This window comes from Eschrichtius robustus, chromosome X (assembly GCF_028021215.1).
Source record: "Eschrichtius robustus isolate mEscRob2 chromosome X, mEscRob2.pri, whole genome shotgun sequence".
Classification (NCBI taxonomy): Eukaryota; Metazoa; Chordata; class Mammalia; order Artiodactyla; family Eschrichtiidae; genus Eschrichtius; species Eschrichtius robustus.
Genome location: NC_090845.1, coordinates 48,764,869 through 48,782,224, shown reverse-complemented (window position 1 = coordinate 48,782,224; position 17,356 = coordinate 48,764,869). Strand labels below are relative to the sequence as shown.

At 48.3% G+C, this 17,356-nt stretch overlaps 2 protein-coding genes across 3 annotated transcripts; one reads left to right on the top strand and one right to left on the bottom strand.

Moving 5' to 3' along the window:
- Positions 1-292: 292 nt before the first annotated feature.
- Positions 293-2,675, top strand: HSD17B10 (hydroxysteroid 17-beta dehydrogenase 10). The gene is made up of 6 exons (XM_068533327.1): positions 293-370; positions 730-894; positions 1,533-1,697; positions 1,826-1,954; positions 2,033-2,141; positions 2,341-2,675. The coding sequence occupies exons 1-6, from the start codon at positions 344-346 to the stop codon at positions 2,529-2,531; spliced, it is 786 nt and encodes a 261-aa protein (XP_068389428.1). The 5' UTR covers positions 293-343; the 3' UTR covers positions 2,532-2,675.
- Positions 2,676-2,830: 155 nt separating this feature from the next.
- Positions 2,831-17,286, bottom strand: RIBC1 (RIB43A domain with coiled-coils 1). Of its 2 annotated transcripts, none has more exons than XM_068533325.1 (8): positions 17,128-17,286; positions 16,709-16,801; positions 10,850-10,966; positions 9,151-9,232; positions 8,596-8,946; positions 4,026-4,144; positions 3,190-3,584; positions 2,831-3,074 (listed from the first exon to the last, which is right to left on the bottom strand). In XM_068533325.1, exons 1-7 carry the CDS (start codon positions 17,197-17,199, stop codon positions 3,201-3,203), a joined length of 1,218 nt encoding a protein of 405 aa, XP_068389426.1. In that variant the 5' UTR covers positions 17,200-17,286; the 3' UTR covers positions 2,831-3,074; positions 3,190-3,200. The 2 variants fall into 2 exon arrangements, with proteins under 2 accessions (XP_068389426.1, XP_068389427.1); XM_068533326.1 differs by lacking the exon at positions 17,128-17,286 and adding an exon at positions 13,011-13,103 and having other exon boundaries at positions 16,709-16,796.
- Positions 17,287-17,356: the final 70 nt, after the last annotated feature.

Sequence of the window (17,356 nt, the reverse complement as noted above, 5' to 3'; positions counted from 1 at the left end):
CTCTCAGATATAAACATATGAATGTTGAATGGAGGCTTTTTCCGAGGAGTAAGGTACACACTCTCAATCGCCTGTCCCCCTCCCCCCAGCGGAGCTGGCCGTCTGCCCAAAGGCCGGAGGTTGCGGCGGTGCGATGCTGCTACTCGTTGTTTTCTCCCCCGGGTGAAATAACTCTCGGCCGGGACCTTGCCTGGGCCTGCTCTCGGGTCTTGGACGCTAACCGCCGACACTCGCCGTTTGTCCTTCGCCGCGGACAGCCAGCCTCGCCGGCCCCGCCCCGCGGCTCTGCCTCGGCCAACCAGCGACCGCCCGGCAGTCCTGCTTGTAGAGAGGCCAGCGCAAGATGGCTGCTGCGTGTCGGAGCGTGAAGGTAACCGGGTCTTCGCCCCTGCTTCTTGCCCCTCTGCACCCGCTGGGACGGCGCGGCCGTAGAACTAGGGGGGAGAGATCGGTGCTGGGAGAAAGGGTTACTCTTATCGAGGCCTGCTGTTGCGGCGGTTGGCCTCGGGAGGTGAAGGTCAGCTCTCTGGGGCACGTGCATGCGGGGTGTCTGGATGGGCTTTTTGGGGATGAGACACCCAGAGGTCCCATCGTTAAAGTGAGGAGGCACATCTGGGTTAAACCGCAGGGGTGACCGGGAGCCTCCCTCGCAGAAGCCTGGAAAATGGGCAGATGCAAGGGTGGGGGTGGTCTGTACAGTATAGTTGTTGACCGTGCCCCTCTTCACAGGGTCTGGTCGCCGTAATAACTGGTGGAGGCTCGGGCCTAGGCTTGGCCACGGCGGAACGACTGGTGGGGCAGGGGGCCACTGCTGTACTTCTGGACCTGCCCAACTCGGATGGGGAGGCCCAGGCCAAGAAGTTAGGGAAGAACTGCGCCTTTGCCCCAGCGGACGTAAGTGGGATTACCTCACCTCTCCCATGGGGTCCCTTTTCATAAGGGTACCGTCTATGTGGGCAGTGGACCCATCTCCTTTTCCCTTTTGGCCTGAGCCGTTTTCAAACGCCTGCGGTAAGGAATTTCTAAAGCTGGGTTTCACAACGCGGGGGGTGGGGGGGCGGGTTGGGAATTGGCCATATCAGAATCTCCTCAAGGAAGTATGTGTAGTTTGAAAATGCATATTGTGCCCTGTAATTTTATATTTACAAAGTCAAAAAACTTTTCATGAAACAAACTACAGAAGTAAAGCTTGACGAAATTATCTTAGCAGGTAGGGGTACAAAAAAGCTAGTTTATCTTCATATCAATAATTCTCAAAACTTCTCTGATCCACAGCAGTTGAGAATCTCCAGGGGTATGTGAATTTATCAGAAGAGGGTATGGATTTCAAAAATGTTTTGAAACACTGCTCTGTATTACCTAACATTTTCACCTTTGTCCCACTCTCGAGTTTTCTTTCTCCTGGCCTCTCCCTTGCTTACACAACTCTCTTGTCACTCAAAAGAGTGAACCTGCCTTGCCCTCCCCTCCTCAAGATTTAGTGGTATGTGTGTGATGGGAGATGAATACCTTCTCCACTTCTCCCTTTGAAGGTGACCTCAGAGAAGGACGTGCAAGCAGCCCTGACTCTAGCAAAAGAAAAGTTTGGCCGTGTGGATGTGGCAGTCAACTGTGCAGGCATTGCAGTGGCCAGCAAGACATACAACTTAAAGAAGAGCCAGGCCCATACCTTGGAGGACTTTCAGCGAGTTCTCAATGTAAGGCCTTAGAGGTTCTCCAGGGGCAGTAGTAAGAAGTATCTGGCTGTGGGTGTCCCCAAAGCTTTTAGGGGACAAAAGGCTGCTTCTGCTTTAGGTCCTACACCATGTCTCTACTGGTCCTCCAGGTGAATCTCATAGGCACCTTCAATGTGATCCGCCTGGTGGCTGGTGAGATGGGCCAGAATGAACCAGACCAGGGAGGCCAACGTGGGGTCATCATCAACACAGCCAGTGTAGCTGCCTTTGAGGGCCAGGTGTGTGAGTAGGGGCAAGGCTTGTGCCTTGGTGACTTGTTGGGGCCCTTCCCCCTATGACCTCCACTCCTTCTCCAGGTTGGACAAGCTGCATACTCTGCTTCCAAGGGGGGCATAGTGGGCATGACACTGCCCATTGCTCGGGATCTGGCTCCCATGGGCATCCGGGTGATGACCATTGCTCCAGGTAGACATATCCCCTCCCTGCCACACCTGGGATTGGATGGGATCCGTGGGCAATTGAGAGGGGAAGGTATTTACCATCTAAACAGCAGCAGCCTTCTATCTCTGGGCATAGGGAAGCACCACCAGTAGGGTTAAGGTGAGGAGGGACCAGGTAAATATGAAAGCGAGGGTGGGTCTCTGACTCTGGTTGTCTTGTCTAGGCCTATTTGGCACTCCGCTGTTGACCACCCTCCCAGATAAAGTGCGCAACTTCCTGGCCAGCCAGGTGCCCTTCCCCAGCCGACTGGGTGACTCTGCTGAGTATGCTCATCTGGTACAGGCCATCATCGAGAACCCATTCCTCAATGGAGAGGTCATCCGGCTGGATGGGGCCATCCGCATGCAGCCTTGAAGGGGGAAGGCAGAGAAAACACAGGCTCCTCTGTCCCTCCTCTTCCTGGAGTACTCTACTCCAGCTTGGGAGGAAGCCCAGTAGCCATTTTGTAACCTCTGCCCACCAGTCACCCTTCGTGCCTAATAAAGTCTATTTCTCACAGGGGAGTGAGCAGCACTGTGTGCTGGGGGAACTGGCATGGGGAAGAAAGGTGAATGGGTGAGACTCTGACAGGGTTGGATGCTCAGACTCCAGGGGTGGGGCGGGAAAGGCAGTACCTCACACCTTTTGTGTCCTATTACAACACGTGGCCTTGATTTTAGTGAATAACTTTATTACCTAGGGTCAAAGGTGGGGGTGCTGGCTCAGCTCTCCCACTGGGAAATGGATTGGTGGAGGGGGTCTGCATCATCTTCCTCTCTTGACTCTTAGCCTCTGTGAGCTTGATGGGGGAGGAAGGAGAGATGACCATCCTGAGCTCAGCGGCTGCTGGTGTTGAATTGCAAGTGATATTGGGCTGTAGGTTGATTGGTGTACATTACTGAATTCAGATAATTCTGCCTGTGAAAGAAATCCAGAGGCCTCAGGTGATGGGCTTTCCCTCTCTCCCTGGCCCTTGCCATCCGTCTCCACCCTCCCTTGGCATTCATCCCTGCTGCCACCCCCTAGAACTCACTGGTCTTTTTGCTACTTAGCCAGCCACTGGTCGAAGGAGCCTACTCTCCACCAAAATTCAGCACACAGCTCCCTCTCCTGCTCTTCTAGCTCCATTGCCGCCTGGGCCAAGCACATAGGCTGGCTTTCCCATTTGGTATCCAGTGCTTGTTCGGTCTGGCGCTGTGCCTCCTTTTCATGGTGTTGCACCTCCTGTACTTTCCTGATGGCAGCTCTCTGCTCTGCAGTCATGCCCTTCCAGCAATAGGGCAGGACCCTGTGCGGAGCCATAGGGTTTTGGGCGACCTGGGGGCTCTCAGTCAGTAGGTCACTTGTGATCTGGTTTTGGATCTCCACGAAGTTGGCCTTCCGTTGGTGCTGATGCTCACGGCGCTGCTGCTTAGCCATCTTAGCTACCTGGTGGGGCCCCCGAATGTGAGCATTTGGATGCCCGGCCTCAGGGAACTCTCAGTCACAGGGGAGGGGGAGACATGGCCCTACTCTCCTCCATCTCAGGGAGAGAAGGAACAGGTACTGCATGGCCTTTGAGTGACTTAAGGTGGGGGAAGGGGTGGAATGGGCAGGGAACTCCCCTGCCCTCTGGAAGCCCTTAGACTAAGAGGCTGGGGAAGGGAGGGCAGTGTTCTGTTCTCAGGTCATCCTGAGTCTGGAGGTGGGGAAGGGGACCTTCTGCCCTAAGAGGGCCCTTGGGTGAAGGGGGAAATCCTCAGGTAGATGAGAGGGCTGGTGTTAATTCGAGAAGGGTTGTGAGGGGAAAGATGTGGCTGAGGTTCCCCAGGACTTTGTTCAGGGGACTGGGGAGAGCCGGGTGCACTGGATGGCTCTGGCCATACGTACCTGGGCCTTGTTGGCGTTGGCCTTGGCAAACATTATGGCCTTGCGGCAGCACTCCTCCAGCTTGGCCAGCTGGGTGGCCCGCAAGTCCATGGCTAGGCACAGCTGTTCACTGAGCGTATCTACACAGAGAAATATGGTCAGGGCACTGTACTGGCTTGCTGCATTCCTGGTTCACTCATTCAGCCATTTGTTCAGCGAGCTTTGTGGATGTATGTGTATGTATGTTTGGGAAGGGGGTAATGTCCTCATTGGAGGGATGTGTGGAAGGAGCTACTCTTTGGGGCTAGGGATAACCAAAGTGACAGCAACAAGAATTTCTCAGGTGCCTCACTGAAAGATGCCTCCAATGGACCTGAGTCTCAATGCAGCTCTGTTGCTTCTGGGCTGTGTGACCTTGGGGAAATCATTTCATCTCTGAGCCTCAGTCTAAGGGCCATGTGTTGGGTTCTGAGGATACCAAGGAATTAGATCCTGTCCTCAGAGAGCTCCTTGTCTAATGGAGGAGATGGATCAAATGTAGATCATCATACCACAATGTGGTAAGGGCAATGACAGAGATGTGTGTAGGGCATTAAGAGAGCTTTGGGTGAGAGGAAGGTTTCCAGGAGGAGGTGATCCTTGAAATACATGTTGCATATAGTCAGAAAGGGCAAAGGGCATTCCAGGCTGCAAGCACAGCATGAGCAAATGTATTGAAACTTTGCTTCAATCCAGCCACACCAGTCTCCTTGCTGTTTCTTGAACATGCCAGACGTTCCTGCCTCAGGGATTTGCAGTAAACGTTGCTCTTGTCTCATGCTCTTTTGCCTCCCTCAGGTCTTTGCTCAAATGTTACCGCCTCAGTGAGGCCTTCTGTCTCTCCTACCTAAAATTGCCACCTGCCTGCCCCCAACATTTATCCTCCTTCTCTGATTTATTTTTCTCCCTAGCATTTGTCACCATCCAATACACCCTACATTTTACTTAATTATTTTTTTTTAAGTAACAATTCCTTTTTTTTTTTTTTTAGAGGGGGTTGTTTATTTATTTATTTATTTATTTGTGGCTGTGTTGGGTCTTCGTTTCTGTGCAAGAACTTTCTCTAGTTGTGGCAAGCGGGGGCCACCCTTCATCGCAGTGCGCGGGCCTCTCACTGTCGCGGCTTCTCTTATTGCGGAGCACAGGCTCCAGACGCGCAGGCTCAGTAATTGTGGCTCACGGGCCCAGCTGCTCCGTGGCATGTGGGATCTTCCCAGACCAGGGCTTGAACCCGTGTCCCCTGCATTGGCAGGCGGATTCTCAACCACTGCGCCACCAGGGAAGCCCTACTTAATTATTTTTGTCTATTGCCTGTCTCTCTCGTCACTAGAAGGTAACCCTTGTGAAAGCAGGGATTTTTGTCTGTTTTATCCACTACCATGCCCTAGCACCTGCATCAGAGCCTGGCACATAGTAGGTGCTCAGTAAATATTTATCAAATGAATGAAGTCAAGAAACAGCATGGTCTGTATCTTAAATTACAAATAGTCCGCTCTTCCTAGAGCATAAAATGCAAGTGACTAGGGAGCTCTACAGGGGCCAGACTAAGGGCTAAAAACTTGACCCTGAAGGTGGTGGGGAACATGGAAGGATTTTAAGTAAGGGGGTGACACAGATTTGCATTTTAGAAAGCTCCTTTTGGTGGCCAGTAATAGAGGACAGTCAGGCTGGTGGGAGACAGTTGAGGTAGGGAAGCCATCTTGGAGGCTAAGGCAGTAGGCCAGTTGGGAGGGCTCAAACCAGGCCAGTGACGGAAAGGATGGAGGGGAAATATATGGAGGTTACATCAGCAGTACTTGATGGATTGGATGAGGGAGTAAGGGAGAAGAAAGACTTGGATGCTTTCCAGGGTCCTGGCTGGGATGACTCCATGCATTGTGTGGCCACCACTGGAACTAGAGGATACAGAATTCAGAGCAGGTTAGGGAGCACTGATGAATTGTTTAGGAAACTGAGTTGGAGGTGGTCCACAGGCACCTGGATATCTGATTCTGCAGGTAGAGAGTCCTCAGCACAGAGGTAGCGACATTTTAGCTGAAACCAGAATGAGGACCGAGGGCGCCTGAGGCAAGTATGCAGGGTAAGGAGTGCGCCAGGGACAGAGTCTCAAGAAGGAAGAAGGAAGGAAGGAAGAAGTAGAAGGAAGAGGAATCCATAAAGGGCAGACAGAGGAGGAATGATCGGAGAGCTACAAGCAGAATGTGCTGTCACAGAAGCCAAGGAAGAGAGAGGTTCAAGAAGGAAGATGTGATCAGAGTCAAGTGTAGCAAGAAAGTCCCAGTCAAGGAGAAAAGACTGAACAGAGCCTCTTGTACCTGATAACACAAAGGGCATTGATGATTTTAGTAAGAGTAGTGTCAGTGAAGTTGTGTGGGGAGAAATGAGATCTCAGGGGTTGAGGTGTGACTGGAAAGTTCGGAAGGAAAGAGCAAGTGGAAGCAGATTTTTCAGAAAGTATGGCTGTAAAGGAAAACAGCTAGCTCACAGCATCTAGAGGAATCACAGAGTGGAGGGAGACTTTTTTTTCTTAAGAAGGGTTAGACACAAGCATGCTTACAGCCTTCACAGAAGGGGCCAGTGGAAGGGCAAGTGTTGAGAACCCAGTGGGGAGTACCTAAGGGAGCATGGCCTATGTGGGAGGCAGGGGGAATGGGGTCCAGAGCATAGGCTGAGGGGTTGGCTCTGGAGAGGCACAGGGACACAGATTTCAGAGACTGGAGGGCGGGGGAAGGGAGGATAGGGGTGCCTTGTTTCATTTCACTCTTTGTAGCAACCCAGAGAGGAAAGATCAGCCCCATTTTTCAGATGAGGTCCAGAGGTGAAGTAAAATGCCCAAGGTTACACAGCCAGCAAGTAGTAAGTTGGGATTTGAATCCAGATCTCTTGAGGAATCAGCCCATGCTCCTTCCATGACACTACACAGACCCTCTCCCAGCATTCTGCTGTCCCTGTTGCCTTGCTCTACCTTCTTGTACACCTGCCTGCTGCCATTGGGCAGCTGGCCCCTGGTTCCACTGCAACTGTTCTGACAAAAATCACCAAATACTCCTAATTTCCAAATCTCATTTTCCAAATCTCATTTTCAAGTCTCATTCTTTTCCTATCTGAACTTCTCTGGGGCATTTGACGTTATTGATGACTCCCTCTCTGAAACTTCTCCCTTGGCCTCTGAGTCCCCAGTTTCTCATAGTGACTGACAGCAAGTGTGGCGTAGCGGTCAAGAGTGCAGGCTCTGGAGCCAGCCTGCCTGAGTTCACTTACCACCTCCATCACCCACTAGCTGTATGATTTTGGGCAAGTTATTTAACATCTCTGTTCTTCAGTTTCCTCCACCGAAGGTAGGGATACTACTAGTACTTGCCTCATAGGGTTGTTGTGAGGATAAAATGAGTTAAAACATGGTAGAAATCTTGGCACAGTGTCTGGTACACAGTAGGTGCTCAGCAAAGGTTAGCTCTTCCTTTTGCTACCCGCTCTGCCTAGAATGACCTTTTCTCATTCCCACTCTCTGCCTTGCCGAAATTGTACCCAACTTTCCAAAATTGGCTCCTGACAGCGGGCCTGTGCCAACCCCCTACCCTGCCTCCCTTCCCTTGTGGGAACTGACCACTCCCATATTGATGTTCCCTCCATGTCCTATATATACTTCTATCACAGTACCTCTCATAGTACCTAACGCAGTGTTAAAGTATAGATATGTGCTGGTAAATGACTTGTGCATGTATCTTTTCCTCTTACTCTACACTGATTTTCTGGAAGGCATGGTTCTGTGGGTTCCTGGAGGGTAGGGTGCCTTTCTTGTTTACTTTGGTCTTCAATTGTTCATCCAACAATGATTTATTGAGCTCCTGACACTGTGGCAGACAATGTACTAGGCAACTGGGATATAGGGGTGGAAATGAGATATGTGGTTCATCTTCAGTGAGCTGACATTTTGGGGAGAAGACAGACATTCCACAAATACTTTCAGATACTTAGTTACCTCCATGATAAGCGGTATAACAGAACAGGGTGCTATAACGGGTGGTTTTAAAGGTGAGCAGCGTGAGTAGATAAGAGATGGTCCTTGCCCGTGAAAGGCTTACTCTAATGGAAGAGGGGGACATGGCCACAGATGTCATAGTAATATTGATAGTAGCTACTGGTTATTGAGCACTGACGCTTGTGCTTTACTTACAGTATCTCATTTCATTCTCATACGAGCTCTATGTGGTATGGATTAATTTCCTCATTTTAAAGATAAGGAAACTGAAGCACAGAGAGGAAAGTTCATTTGCCCAAACCAGCTAGTAAGCAGCAGAGCCATTAGGTTTGTCTTCACTCTGCTGCCTCCAGGTAATGGAGTGCCAGGCTGATTGGGGATCAGTGGCTATACTGTCAGTTGATGAAGGAAGTCAGGGAGGTTGGGGCCTGCTCAGTCTAACCTTTCAGCATCAGCCCCTATGGGTAACTGGACCTCCCCACACAGTTCTGGTCTTCTGGGCGCTGTATCCAGCTCAGGATGACTCCCCACTAGGCCTCAGGTCACAGCCTGGAGGGCCCCGCTGCTTACCTGCACAGTTCTCCTCAACTCTGGCTTGCTGTTGCTGTTGCTCTTGCAGTGGCCTCTCCAGGCTGTGCATGAACTCCTCCTGCTGCATTCTCAGGCATGTGGCCCTGTCCAAATCTTCCCAAGAGAAGCACTGCAGGCTGGCTGGGCCCCAGTAGGGATCATTGTCACCAAGATGAGCTGGAAACTCCCCCCAGAGTGGGTCTGAATCCCAAAGGTCAAGTTCACGCCTTTTCTCGAGCTGCTGCTTCTGCTTCCAAAACTCTTGCATTTCCTTGTCCAGCCGATGTGTCCCTTCTGCCTGTTCCTTCTCTAGCATCTGAGCCACCATATCATACTGCACCTGGTCGGTACCTGGGGGTGGTGGGCAGGGGCATGGAGAAGGCCCCACGGGAGGGACAGAGCCCACTCAGCACAGCCACTGTTCCCAAAGGCCAGTCTGGTTTGTCTTACCACACCCCAGGCCTCAGGCCCCACTCCGAAGCAGAACTGCCCTGCCTTATCCCACTCAGGCCCTTGCTTTTCCCCTTTGGCTGGCCCCTGGCCTTGGGCTTTTACCATAAGCTGCCACCTCGCTCTGCTTTTTTGCCTTCCGAAGCTTTTTCTCTTCCGCCTGGCTGTTCAGGGCTTCAGCATCCACCTGATCCCAAAGAAATGAGTTAAATCAAGGTACGGGCCCAGCAGTGGGCCTTGAATGCTCTAACATAGACTGCTCAGAATTTACCTGCTTCAGAATCCTCCTATAGGATCCCCAGTACCTACTGGATAATGTTCTACCATCTCAGCATGGTTTGTAAGTCCCTCAGTGGTCTAGCCTCTTCCTCTGTCTCCAGCCTCATCTCACCCTCTTCCCCTCTCCCACCCTCAGGAGCTCTGCTTACAGTTCCCTGCACATCTTAGGCTGTTTCATACTGATAGCCTTTGCTCCAGCATCTCCCTCCACTTGGAACACTCTTTCCTCCCCTCTTTACCCAAACTCCTATTCATCCCTTAAGACCAGCTCAGACTTCACTTTCCTGACCCCTCCAGCAGGTGCTACTCCCATAGAATCTAGGGCCCACTGCCCACACTATAATGAAGTTTGCCTCTATTGATTATCTCCTACACCAGACTGTGAGCCTGATAAGGGCAGAGACTGGGCCTTAGTCAGCTTTGTATCCCTACTGCCCAACCCAGTGCTTGGCACAGAGCAGGCCCTGAGGAAACGCTTGCCAACTAGATCTCAGTCACACCACTCATCCACCCAGCCAGCAATCTATTTTTTCTTAAACTATCAATATTTTCTCTTTATTTTGATTATAATTCATTTAAAACGTTTCAAAATAGTGCAAAAGGGAATACAGTTTAGTGAAGAGTAAGTGTCCCTCCCACCTCTGTCCCTCAGGCTGGTTAACAGTTTATTTTTTAAATATATTTATTTATTTTATTATTTATTTGGCTGCACTGGGTCTTAGTTGCAGCACGCAGGATCTTCGTTGCAGTATATGGGATCTTTTAGTTGTGGCACGTGGGATCTAGTTCCCTGACCAGGGATCGAACCCGGGCCCCCTGCATTGGGAGCGCGGAGTCTTAGCCACTGGACCACCAGGGAACAGTTAACAGTTTCTTATGTAGCCTTCCAGAAAGAGTTTAGGCATATGCGTGCAATACCAAATATTCTTTTTTCTTTTTTAATACATTTATTTATTTATTATTTATTTATTTATTTTTGGCTGAGTTGGGTCTTTGTTGCTGGGCGTGGGCTTTCTCTAGTTATGGCGAGTGGGGGCTACTCTTCATTGCACCTTGTTGCGGAGCACGGGCTCTAGAGCACAGCCTCAGTAGTTGTGGCGCATGGGCTTAGTTGCTCTGCGGCATGTGGGATCTTCCCGGATCAGGGCTCAAACCCATGTCCCCTGCAGTGGCAGGCAGATTCTTAACCACTGCGCCACCAGGGAAGCCTCCAAATATTCTTTATAGACTTCTTTCGGCTCCATTTGCCTGTCTCTTGAGAACCAGGCCACTTGGCCCTGAGCTGACTGGAGAAGTCAGCTGTCACTGGCTCCTCTTCCCCCAGTCTCTTCCCCTGCACCCCCAGTCCCCTTTCCCAGGCCCTTCCCACATGTGGGGGTGGGTGCCTTTTCACCCTCCTCCTTCCTTTCTAGCTCTACAGTCTGCTTGAATCAGGGAGGGGCTGTGATGGGCACTGCTATGTTCCTCTCCAAGTGCAAGAGTGAGGTGGCCCCTGGTCCAGAGAATGTCCCCGCTGCCCACTCACCCGCATTCCTCTGGTCCACACATTGAAGAATCGGCTCTGTTGCTCCTTTTCTTGATTTCTTCTAGCCTCGATGGCTGCCACCTCCTTGGGATCTGGTGGTGGGTCTACCTTATACATCTGGAGCAAGGGTGAGGTGAATGGCCAATCAGTGCTAACCATCCTCCTTGACTACACCCCCACCCCCATTCCTTTCTCCCCACAGTATCTCACTAGTTATTGATTCCTACTGATTTTACTTCCTGACATATTTCATATCTGTGTTCTCCATCTCTGCTGTCACCACCCTAATTCAGGCCTCACAAGCTGGTGCCAGACAATATTCCCAGGAGCCTCACTGGCCTCCCTTGCTCCAGTGTTATGCTCTCTACCTCTTTCTCTGCCTTGGCTACTGAAGTGATTTTTCTGAAAGCAAATCTGACCATGGCACGCCTCAGCTTAAAACCCTTTAAAGCAGCTTTAAAGCAAATGGCTCCCCAGTGTTTACAAGATCAAGTCCAACCCCCTTTGCCAGATTTATGAGTCTTCATGATCTGACCCCTGCTCACCTTTCCAAGTCTCAAACTCATTTACAACATCCCTTTTGCATTATGTTCTATTTAGTTTTCCCCATTTCAGTAAATGCCACCACCATTCCCCCTTTATTTTTATTACTTATTCTCCAGTCAAATGAAAGGCTAGAGGGCTTCAATTTGCCTGTGTTCCTTCATATTTTGGGAGGCCCACTTTTGGCACGTGAGCCAGCCAAAGCCACAGCCCAAACCACTTCTGCTAACTTAAATCTGATCATGTCTTGCACCTGCTTAAAATCCTCCCCTGGCTTCCTACTGCACTTAGAATCAGATCCAAACTCCTTACTGTGGGCTTTCAAGATCTGGTTCCTGCACACCTCTCCAGTTCATCTCATGCCTCCCTATCCCTTGCTTACAGTGCTCCAGGCACACTGGCTTCCTATCAAGTCCTCCAACACTACAACTGTTCCCACCTCAGGGCCTCTGTACACTGTGTTCCTTTGTTTGGAACACCATTCTTCAACTCCTCATATAGCTAGTTCCGGTCTCTCTCTCTCTCTCTCTCTCTCTCTCTCTCTCTCTCTCTTAACCATTTTGTAACTAAAATATTTGATGCATACAGGAGAATATATATAAGCCATATGTAAGTTAGGAAGCATGATAAAAGAGACCCATGAACCAACTCCCCAACTTAAGAAATAGTGAATGATCAATACTATTGAAGGGTCTTATGTCTCTCCTCCCTCATCCTTACCCTAAGACATAACCACTATCCAAAATGTTACCATTCCCTTACTAATATGCATTAATATACTGTGTGTGCGTAATTCCCTGAACAATATTTTAAAACATTTTCTTGTCTCAGAATTTTAGGGAGTATCACACAGTATGCATTCTTCTGCATCTTGCTTTTTTCACCCATGTTCATTCTATCATTTAACAAATATTTATGGAGTACCTACTGTCAGATGATCCTTTAAGCATTTGGGAGACATCAAGGAGCAAAAGTGACAAAAATCTGAGTCCTTGTGAAAGTTACTTTCTAGTGGGGACAGACAGACTATAGAGAGTACATTAAACAGTTTGTAAGAAGATGATAAGTGCTTCGGAAAAAAATACAGAGCAGGATAAGGGGAATTGGAAGTGCCAAGAAAGTGGGGGGCATGTTGCAATTTTAAATATGGAAGTCAGGGGAGGCATAACTGAGAAGGTAATATTTGAGCAAATACTTGAAGAAGGTGAGAGAGTCTCCTATGCAGATAACTAGGAGAGCACTGCAGGCGGAGGGAACAAGTGCAAAGGCCTTAAGGTGGACAGAAGAGGCACACGTTCAAGGGGACAGCAGGGAGGCAAGGAGGAGTGGGAAATGACATTAGATAGATTGGGTGGGGGGGTGCAGAGCATGTAGGGCTTTATAGACCATTGTAAAGGCTGTGGCTTCTACTCTGAGAGAAATGGGCAGCCATTGGAGGATTTTGAGCAGTGGGAGTGATGTGTCCTGTCTTTGATTTTTAAAGGATCGCTCTGGCTGCTGTGTTAAGAATAGACTGGAGGGGAGGGGAGGCAAGGCTAGAGGCAGGGAGACCAGACCTGCCCTGCTAGAGGCAGGGAGGCTATTGCAGTCGTTCAGGCAAGAGATGATGATGACTCACCAGGTTGGTAGCAGCGGATGTAGCAAGAAGTGGTCAGATTCTGGATATATTTTGAAGGCAGAGCCAACAGGACTTCCTGATGGATTGGATGTGCTGTGAGAGAGCAGTGTTAAGAATGACTTCAAGGATTTTGGCTGGGGCAGTCAGAGGAGTTGCTATCAACTGAGTAGTCTGTGTGGGGAGAACAGAATGGGATGAGGATCTGGAGATCAGTTTCGAAGTGTTGAGTTTGAGAGGTTGATTAGATACCCATTGATAGCATACATATAGTATGGTAAATTTTGTTATTGTTCAAAAAGATTTGCTGTTGGGAATTCCCTGGTGGTCCAGTGGTTAGGACTCTGCGCTTCCACTGCAGGGGACACAGGTTAGATCCCTTGTTCCCTCGTTGGGGAATTAAGATCCCAGAAGCCCCATGTGGCCAAAAAAAAAAAAAAAAAAAAATTTTGCTGTTCCTCCTTACAGAAGGATTCTATATCCTTATCTTATTGTCCTCAAGGTTAGCCACATGATCTGCTTTGCCCTCTGCAATGTGAGAATTGACATGTGCCATTCCCAAGCAGAACTAAGAGCCATTACATGATAGCCACTTTCTCTCTTCACTCTCTGCTGTGGGACCGGCAATGTCCCAGGTGAGCGCTGCCCCTTCAGCCTCAGTCCTGGAGTGATGACAGAGCAGAGATGTAGCCAACCCACAGTGGACAAGAAGCAGGAGTGAGAAATCTTTGTTTTTATGAACTGCTGAGCCTTAAAAAAACATGTTTTTAAGAGTTTATTTGAGCAAAAAACAAACCGGGCAGTGTCAAACCAGAAGTGGTTAAGAAGAGTTCAGGGAAAGATCTTTAAAGAGAAGAGATGGAAAGCAAGGAAATTATTTGATTGGCTATAGCTGAAGCGCTTGCTTTATCTGAGAAAGCCTAGGTGGCTGTTTGGATTGGTTGTCCTTAGGTTTTTTTTTTTGTTAAACAGTTTTTTTTTGATAATTTTATTATTCTGCTTCTGTATAGCAAGACCTTACCTAACTGGAATTTAGTTAACCAGCAACCTCGCCCACCCGTAACATAGCTTGAAGCTAAAAATAAACAAAAATAGATCACTTAAACAAAAGCTCTTGCTCCTCATTTATAGAAGGCTTTCTCAGGGCCTCTGTCAGAAACAATTTGTTCTTATGTAGCACATATTTTTACTAAGCTTTATATAGCCTATGATTTTATTTTATTATTTTTTCTTTTTTTTATTGTCATCACAGTTAACATTTACTGAGTATTTACTGTAAAGGTGCAATTATAAGCATGTTGTATTAGTAACTCATTTATTAGGTTGCACCATATGAAAATGCTGATATTTGACTATTTTTGACATACTAGTATTCTTCTTAATATTTCTGTGAAGTAGATATTATTTTTTTTTCACAACTCACACACACACACGTTTAAACAGTTTTTTAAAGGCTGCTTTCCATTTACAGTTATCAGAAAATATTGGCTATATTCCCCATGTTGTACAGTACATCCTTGAGCCTATCTTACACCCAGTAGTTTGTACTTCCCACTCTCTCACCCCTATATTGCCCCTACCCCCTCACTGGTAACCACTAGTTTGTTCTCAATATCTGTAAGTCTGCTTCTTTTATGTCATATTTACTAGTTTGTTGTATTTATTAGCTTCCACATATAGCTGCTGAGATTTTGAGGTTGTTTGTAACCTCAGCATAATTTAGCCCATCCTGATATAAGGAATTTAAAGCTATGAGGCAGTGAGAGATCTCTAAGGGACTGTAGATAGTTAAGAATGCCTCAGGGGAGACAGGGAGAGGAGGAGCCAGCACTGGAGGCTAAGGAGTGGCCAGTGAGGTGGGAGAAAAAACGGGAATGCCTGAGAAGCCAAGTGAAGAAAGTGCTTTTGGGAGGAGAGAGTGAGCAACCGATGATGGGTTAAGTAAGATGAAGATGAGAACTGACTAATTTGAAGGGGAGGGTTGCTGATGACCTTGATTAGAACATTTTTGGTGGGGCCTGACTGAACTGGGTTCAAGAGAGACTAGGACTCTAGTCAAACAACCCAGTTTATTTTTTAATTGCAAGAGGAAAAGAGGAGGGACTTGTAGATTAAAAGAGACATATATACAGGTGGAAAAGCTTCCCTAGCATATACCTAGGAGCGGAAGTGCTGGATCACAGGGCATAAGCCTATTTAAACTTTCCGAGATAATGTTGTTTTCCAAGGAGATTGTACCAATTTATACTTTCACTATAGTGTATAAAAACTCTAGCCACTCCACATCCTCAGCAACACTGGATATTACAGACTTTTTAATTTTTGCCAACTTGTGGGTATAAAATTATAATTATCAGTTTTAATTGGAATTTTCCTTATTGCTAATGAGGTTGTAACATCTTTTCATGTGTGTTTTGTCCATTTTTCTTTCTTTTCTGTGAAGTGCCCATTCATATCTTTTGCTCATTAAAAAAAAATCAGTTTGTCCTTTTCCTATTAATTTTAGGAGTTCCTTATGTATTCTACACACTAATCATTTCTTAGTTTACCTGTGGCAAACATCTCCAATTTGTGGCTTGTCTTTTCACTTTATTATTATTTTATAATAATTTTATGGTAACAGTTGATACACACAAAAGAATATGGTTAACACATGTAAGTTATGAAGTATAACAACAAAATGAACACCTGTGAACCCTCCACAGAACCCAGAAAATAGAACAGTATCAATACTTTAGAAGCTTTCTGTGTGCACTTACCATCTTTTCACTTTATGTTGTAATTTGGAGGAATCTGAATGTAGTCAAATTTACCAATCTTTTCCTTTAAGCTCAAAAGTTTTTATTATTTAAGAAATCCCCTGAGGTCATAAGGATATTCTCCTATATATTCTTCTAAAATTTCTAAAGTTTTGCTTTTCTCATTTAAGTTTTTAATCTATTTGGGAATTGCATTTTGTATATGGTGTGAGAAGTAGGGATCCAATTTGATTTTTTTCCCCCCAAGCTCCATTTCATCTTAAATGGAACAGTAGTTCCTGTCAATTATATGAGATTGCTGTCCTTTGGTCATTTTATCCCCTCAGCCTGATCATGACTGTTTCTCCCAACTGAACTTCATTTACTAGATTGCATCAACCAAGCTTTCTCACTTTCCTGGACTTGTCCTAAGACTTTAAGACTCTTCCCAGCCTCCAGACATCATTTAAAAAATAGTTACAGGAATGGCTGTGGCAGCCACCAGACCCTTTTCATGTCTAAGTCTAAGCACCAACGCCAGCCTACTCATTCCATCTGTCACGACAATATAAGGTCACACTGAAGGGAAAGATTCCACAGACAGCCTCTTGGACTGCTAAGGCCATGGCTTAGTAAAAAGCAGGTATAAGGTGATGGGGGATGAGGGGATGGAGGAGAGGGATAGAAAGATGGGAAACAGAGGGGAAGGGGACAGAAAGGGCAGAGTCAGGGGCAGAGGGAGAAAAGAGGAAAGAGGGCAACAGGGCGGTTGATAGGGGTGGAGGGCAGAGAGAGAAGAAGAGGAAGGGAGGAAGCAAGGGACGGCAGAGGGGGATGGAGAGGAGGGAATGGGATGGGGGTGAGGCACGGAGAGAGAGAGATGAAGGGGGGAGAAGGGAAGAAGGACAGAGGTGGAGAGCACTGGCTTAGGGACCCTGACTCCCAGGGGTTCACACAAAATACCTTTCTCAGCAAGGAGTCCCAATTTTGAAGCTCCCAGGTTGGGTCTAGGATCAGGTCCAAGACTATAGCAGCTATAGCGGCAGTCTCTGAACTCTGCTTGGAGAAACAGGAGGGAGGCGGGGGATAGGGACAGTACCTCTGGCCACAGTTTTCCCCAGCCCGTATCCCAGTCGCTCCAGAGTACCCTCATCTCCATCCACGCCCCATCCCCCTTCACACCCCATCCCACCTATCACCTCACCCCACTCCACTTCCGACCCTACTCCACCCTCAGCAAGATCTGAACTCTAACACGGAATCCTCCCGCTGGCCCCTCCTTCTCGTACAGCCCTCCGCTCCCTGGGGTCCTTCCAATTCCCGACCCCGTTCTTGTTTGAGCCTTCCCGCCGGCCAGGCAAAAGCCGCAGCCGAGCTCCCACCTTCCTCTTGCCCTGGAGGGCATAATCCTGCTGTGACTCCTGGCTTGTCTCCGCAAGGATCGGCTCCTTCATACAGGTTCCCCCAACCCAACAGCTGCGGACTCCTCCCGGCCCCGCCTGCCTCCTTCCAAGACTATGTTGGGTGAAGAGGCGGTTTGCGTTGCCGTGCGACAAGAAAGAGGGGAGGGGCCCAAATGCCTGTCGTAACCTCGCGCCCTGGCAACGGATC

Coding starts and splice junctions, on each gene's coding strand:
- HSD17B10 (XM_068533327.1), top strand. CDS start 344: ATGGCTGCTGCGTGTCGGAGCGTGAAG. Junction 895..1,532: donor GCGCCTTTGCCCCAGCGGAC/GTAAGTGGGATT, acceptor CTCCCTTTGAAG/GTGACCTCAGAGAAGGACGT. Junction 2,142..2,340: donor GGTGATGACCATTGCTCCAG/GTAGACATATCC, acceptor TGTCTTGTCTAG/GCCTATTTGGCACTCCGCTG.
- RIBC1 (XM_068533325.1), bottom strand. CDS start 17,199: ATGAAGGAGCCGATCCTTGCGGAGACAAGCCAGGAGTCACAGCAGGAT. Junction 10,967..16,708: donor GGGACTCCTTGCTGAGAAAG/GTATTTTGTGTG, acceptor CCCTTGCTCCAG/ATGTATAAGGTAGACCCACC. Junction 3,585..4,025: donor CCAACGCCAACAAGGCCCAG/GTACGTATGGCC, acceptor GGGCCCCACCAG/GTAGCTAAGATGGCTAAGCA.